This window comes from Rhipicephalus sanguineus, chromosome 9, assembly GCF_013339695.2.
Source record: "Rhipicephalus sanguineus isolate Rsan-2018 chromosome 9, BIME_Rsan_1.4, whole genome shotgun sequence".
Taxonomy (NCBI): Eukaryota; Metazoa; Arthropoda; class Arachnida; order Ixodida; family Ixodidae; genus Rhipicephalus; species Rhipicephalus sanguineus.
In genome coordinates, this window is record NC_051184.2 from 81,896,715 (window position 1) to 81,901,255 (window position 4,541).

At 47.9% G+C, this 4,541-nt stretch overlaps 1 protein-coding gene across 1 annotated transcript; it reads right to left on the bottom strand.

The window, feature by feature from the left end:
• Positions 1-827: 827 nt before the first annotated feature.
• Positions 828-1,686, bottom strand: LOC125759947 (uncharacterized). The gene is made up of 3 exons (XM_049419476.1): positions 1,320-1,686; positions 1,093-1,232; positions 828-948 (listed from the first exon to the last, which is right to left on the bottom strand). The coding sequence occupies exons 1-3, from the start codon at positions 1,563-1,565 to the stop codon at positions 828-830; spliced, it is 507 nt and encodes a 168-aa protein (XP_049275433.1). The 5' UTR covers positions 1,566-1,686.
• Positions 1,687-4,541: the final 2,855 nt, after the last annotated feature.

Below are 4,541 nucleotides of genomic sequence, written 5' to 3' on the forward strand. Positions count from 1 at the left end.
GCCTATTCTTCTTTATTCATTTTGTGTGCCTACCTTCGTTCTACCAGTTTATTACCACGTTGGCTGGGCACTGTACCTTCACATACGACCCATCTATGCAGCCAATAACAGCAGGCATTCCAGACACCTGTAAGCAAGTAGCACCCTTCTTCTGAGTGGTGTCATCCATGTCTGAGCAAGAAATGAGCATTTGCGAGGACTTTTAACAGGAAATACTGGTGCTCAAGCCCATTAACTCCAGTCACAGCATACCCTTCATGACTCAGCACGATATATTTAATGTTAACAATGCAAAATGAAAACCAAATTCAACTTTGAGAACTAGTAAAAGAACATACATTGCTGTCCACCTATATACGACATGTTTTCTTGCTATCCACCTCTCTTTTTACAATCGTAAAATGGGGAGAGAAAACAAAACAAAAGCCTGCGTATGTTTTTCCTAAAGGGAGTTGAAGCATAGTAATTGGAATTTAATTGTAAAACCAGACCATGGTCCATATTGTATCGTACATCTGAACAGAAATGACAAAGCATGAAGCATCATTCGCGGTGCAAGGAATCGGCTGTGATTGCAGGAGAAACATAAGTTGAATGTTCGAACACTACTGGCTGAAGCTCGATATTACCATCACGACCTATCACGTTTTCATTAAAGCCCAGTGCAGTGGATATTGAGCTTGAAATAACCCACAATAAAATGTGCACTCGTGTTGCGATATCATCAATAAATTTTGGCTGGTCAATATTATTGGTTGTCATGATAAATGAAATGAAAACAAACCTCAAAACTGCTGTGAGTTTCTCCAGGTCTGTGGGAAACTTGATCACTGATGTCCCAGCGTCATGAGGAACTCCGCTCCTCTTTGAAGGACTCGGTACACGGTGCTTTCTGACATGTCGAAACGGCTTAACACGTCTCGCATGCAGGTTTTGTTGGCCGCGTACCTGCGCAGTGGGATTACAGCTACCCGAAAGAAAAAAGAAACAGCTTCAGATCACACTGCACTGCACGGGCTCATAGTCAAATGCATTTTTATGCAGGCATCGTACAAAGAAAAAAATGGGAGGAAGGGGGGGAGGTGAAATAACCAGATAAATGTCAAGACATGCGTTTCCGCAGATATCGCCGGAACTCCTCCATGTGTGCTCGAAGGGCACATTGACGAGGCAGCAAATTCTGCGATCAACTTTTCGGCCACAGGTCGAGCCAGCCTGAAGTGCCTCCGGAACTGCTAAAAAAAAAAAGAAACAAACGAAAACACCACGACGTGTTAAACCTTGAGCATAATGCTTTCCTTTTTTTTTCTATCTTTTACCTCGTGGTCAGAGTACTGCCGAACGACGTCCTCGATGAAACCGACAACTTTTGGCCTCTTCGCGGGAATGCGGAACATCCTGTCGAATTCCCGCTCGTAAGCGCAAGCTTCAGCGTCGCTGTCACTGTCCGACGAATCACTCGTGTCGGAACTTGAGCTTTCCGACTCGGGGCTGTCGCTATCGAGTAGCAGAAGCAATGCCACACGCTTTGCCGAGGTAGCCGAGCCGTCCATGCCGTCCCCCATTATCAACACAACTCGCGGCGCGCCAGCTGCGCCCCCAAGCAGTCAAACGTGTTAAAGGAAGTGCGTCACGCTGAGTTCCGGCCCACTCCGCCGATTTCGGCGGAGCAGTTTTTCCTGCTCCACGGAGCGACCTCCCAGCTCTGAATCCCCTCCGACTCTCTCATTGGAACTCTTGACTTCCGCCCTCACTCTGTCATTGGAACACATTTGCTCTGAAAGGAGCAGAAAAACTTGCTCCGACTCCGCCATTGGAATTCAACAAATTAAGCTTTCTAATCTGTCCGACCGCTTTTGCCACGATGCTTCGGTACGGTTAACAGGACTCCTCGGAACGAAGACGGTTGCTTTCACAACAATCCCAATAAACAGCTTCATTTGCAAAAACTTCAATTTCTTAGACTTCTTGTTGCCTTCTCAGCAAGCACACCTGTCAGATGGTCCGCCAATATGCAGTGGTGGGAATGCCCTCCAGCATTTTGGAGCAGCTTTTAGAGCGGGCAAAATCTGCTTTTGGAGCAGCCACCTCTGTATAGAAAATGTACTTTAATATCCTGTCAATTGACATAATTTCTATATGGCAGCAAGTTCACAAAAAAAAAGCACAAAAATATGCAAGTAGGATTACGTAGAGCAAAGATGACAAAAGTGAAGAATATTGCATCAACAGGCTGGATGCAGCATGAAAACTGTTCATAGTCACAAACACACAAATAAATATTACACATACATATATCAAAGCACAAAATACATCACTAGGTACTGTGATTTTCACACCAGCACAGCCCGAAACTGATCAATAATGCACTAACAAAGACTGACAAGTACGAAATAAAAAGGAATGTATTTGAATTATGCTCGCTTTTCTTAGCCTTATCGTAAACTCTAGCTGTTCATACTAGCTGCCATTTTCTCTCTCGGTTTCATCAGCACAGCTTGTCCGTTTTGGATGTCACCAAAATTTTTTCTGTTACATTCCTCGCTCAATTAGTAGTTCTGCATTTTTCAACATGCGCTCTGCATCCACAGCCTCATTCTGTGCATCTGCTTCAGATTCATTTGGTGTTCATTGTTCAGCATCAGTTCGGAGCTGTTTAACGAGCCTGCTTTTCCAGTGCAAGGCGGTCAGAGTATCGCTTCGAAGCTTTCTCACAGCTTTTAGAACGTCTCTTCCAATTTCGAACTTGCAAGAGTCGCCGTCATATCGTTGTGCAAATGACAGTGTGCGACGGATGCCATTAATACTTTCAAGAGATAGACTGGACCTATCATGGAGCACTCTGTTTCGGCTGAAGCCACGCTCCACATCTGCATTTCCATGTGGTAAGCTGAGTACAAGCTTTGTCAACAAGGGGTATTTTGCTTGATTTTTCTGCATATTATTCGCTCGAACACATTTTTGCCAGTAACTATCTAGCCGCCCATCTACAGTCGCAGGCAATGGCTCCAAGCAGAATTCTGTCAACTTCAAGAGAGATGACACGTCACTTGAGGGATAACTTGCGTGCATATTTAGCAAGCTCCCTAAATGACTCTCTTAAGGATTCGGAAACCGAAGCACTAGTCTCCAAGCACGAGAGGTGCATGAGAACTGAGTTCTTCAGAGGAAGCTGCTTCAGAAAGGTACCTGGCACATTTCATGCAGAATTTTCGTGCCAAAGTCTGAAAGCTGCTTTTTCGTTTGCACTCCATGACACATGGCTGCCTCAGTGTCCGCGCCAAGCTCAACGTTTGCCTTCCAGTTCTTAGAAATTCTATGTCGAGCGTGGCCAGTTGATGCCCGACATGTGTTGAAAGACATTCAACCTCAGAACCTTCCCAAGACTTTCTTTACAAGCGCGTTACACTCTGAATAAAGAATGTGAATGAGTGGCTTACTTTCTGGAACAGTGTAAGGAACTTCGTAAATATCTCAGCTGCATTCTTCACAAACAGCCTTGTGCAAATTCCTTCTCATTAATGGTCTTCCTCAAGCGCTCCTTGATGCTCCGCTACTGTGCACTGGTGCTTCGGCAGCCAGTACACCTCTTCAGGGCAGGCAACTGTTCAAGCAGTCGCTCCAGAGCTGGCATTAGTGGCAGCCAGCGACTGCTGATGTGACGCAAAAACACAGCTTAGGCATTGTCATGAGTAAAGGGGCACGGGGCGCGTGCCGGACAGCGCAAGGCGTCGATGGTTGCGGGGAATGGAAATGTACCCGATGGTGTGCACCCCCGCCACGTCGACGCAAGCCATTGGCCGGAGAAAGGCGCGTGCCACGCGACCAGCTGACGTGGGAGACCACGGAAAAGAGTTGGTCATTGTCGGTGGAGTCATCGAGGAGCAAGGTGGTGCAGGCCAGCGTCGCGTCCGCGACGGGAACGCAGGCTGAGTTCTGGAGGCAGCGTTGTGCATGCCCCGGGAGGGTGGCCGTCGACCTCGGGGTCTACCGAGCGAGGCGTCCCGGGATTGCGGCAGCCTCATCACGCATTTCTCATGGCACCTGCGGCACTACCACAGCTCGGCAAGATGACGGCGACCCACCGACAATCACGGAGCCACGTCAACAGTTCGAGCCAGGGGCACTGAAGAGAGGCCGGCAGTTAGGCCTAACTGGGAGAGACCGTGTTCTCCGAAAGGAAGGAAGCATCGGCGAGGAGGACGATCAGCGAGGCGTCTGATCGACGGCGACGGCCCGGAGACGTCGAGGAGCTGCGACGACGGGGCCGAACGTCGACTTTGGACCATCAACCGAGTCAGCGGACACCGCGAACCGTAAGAACGTTCGATTCGCGTAGCGAGACTGAGGCGCCATAGTGGCCAGACTTTGGAGTCTATAGGAGTTAAGCATAGCCTGTAGGCTTTGCGATTTGTTAGAGATTGCGCGCTATAGCGTCACTTTTTTCTAACGTTACATTTTGATGTAAATTTTTGGTGTTAACTTTTGTTTGCAGTGTTGATTCTATAAAGTGTGTTGTCGTTACGCCACGGTCTCCGCGC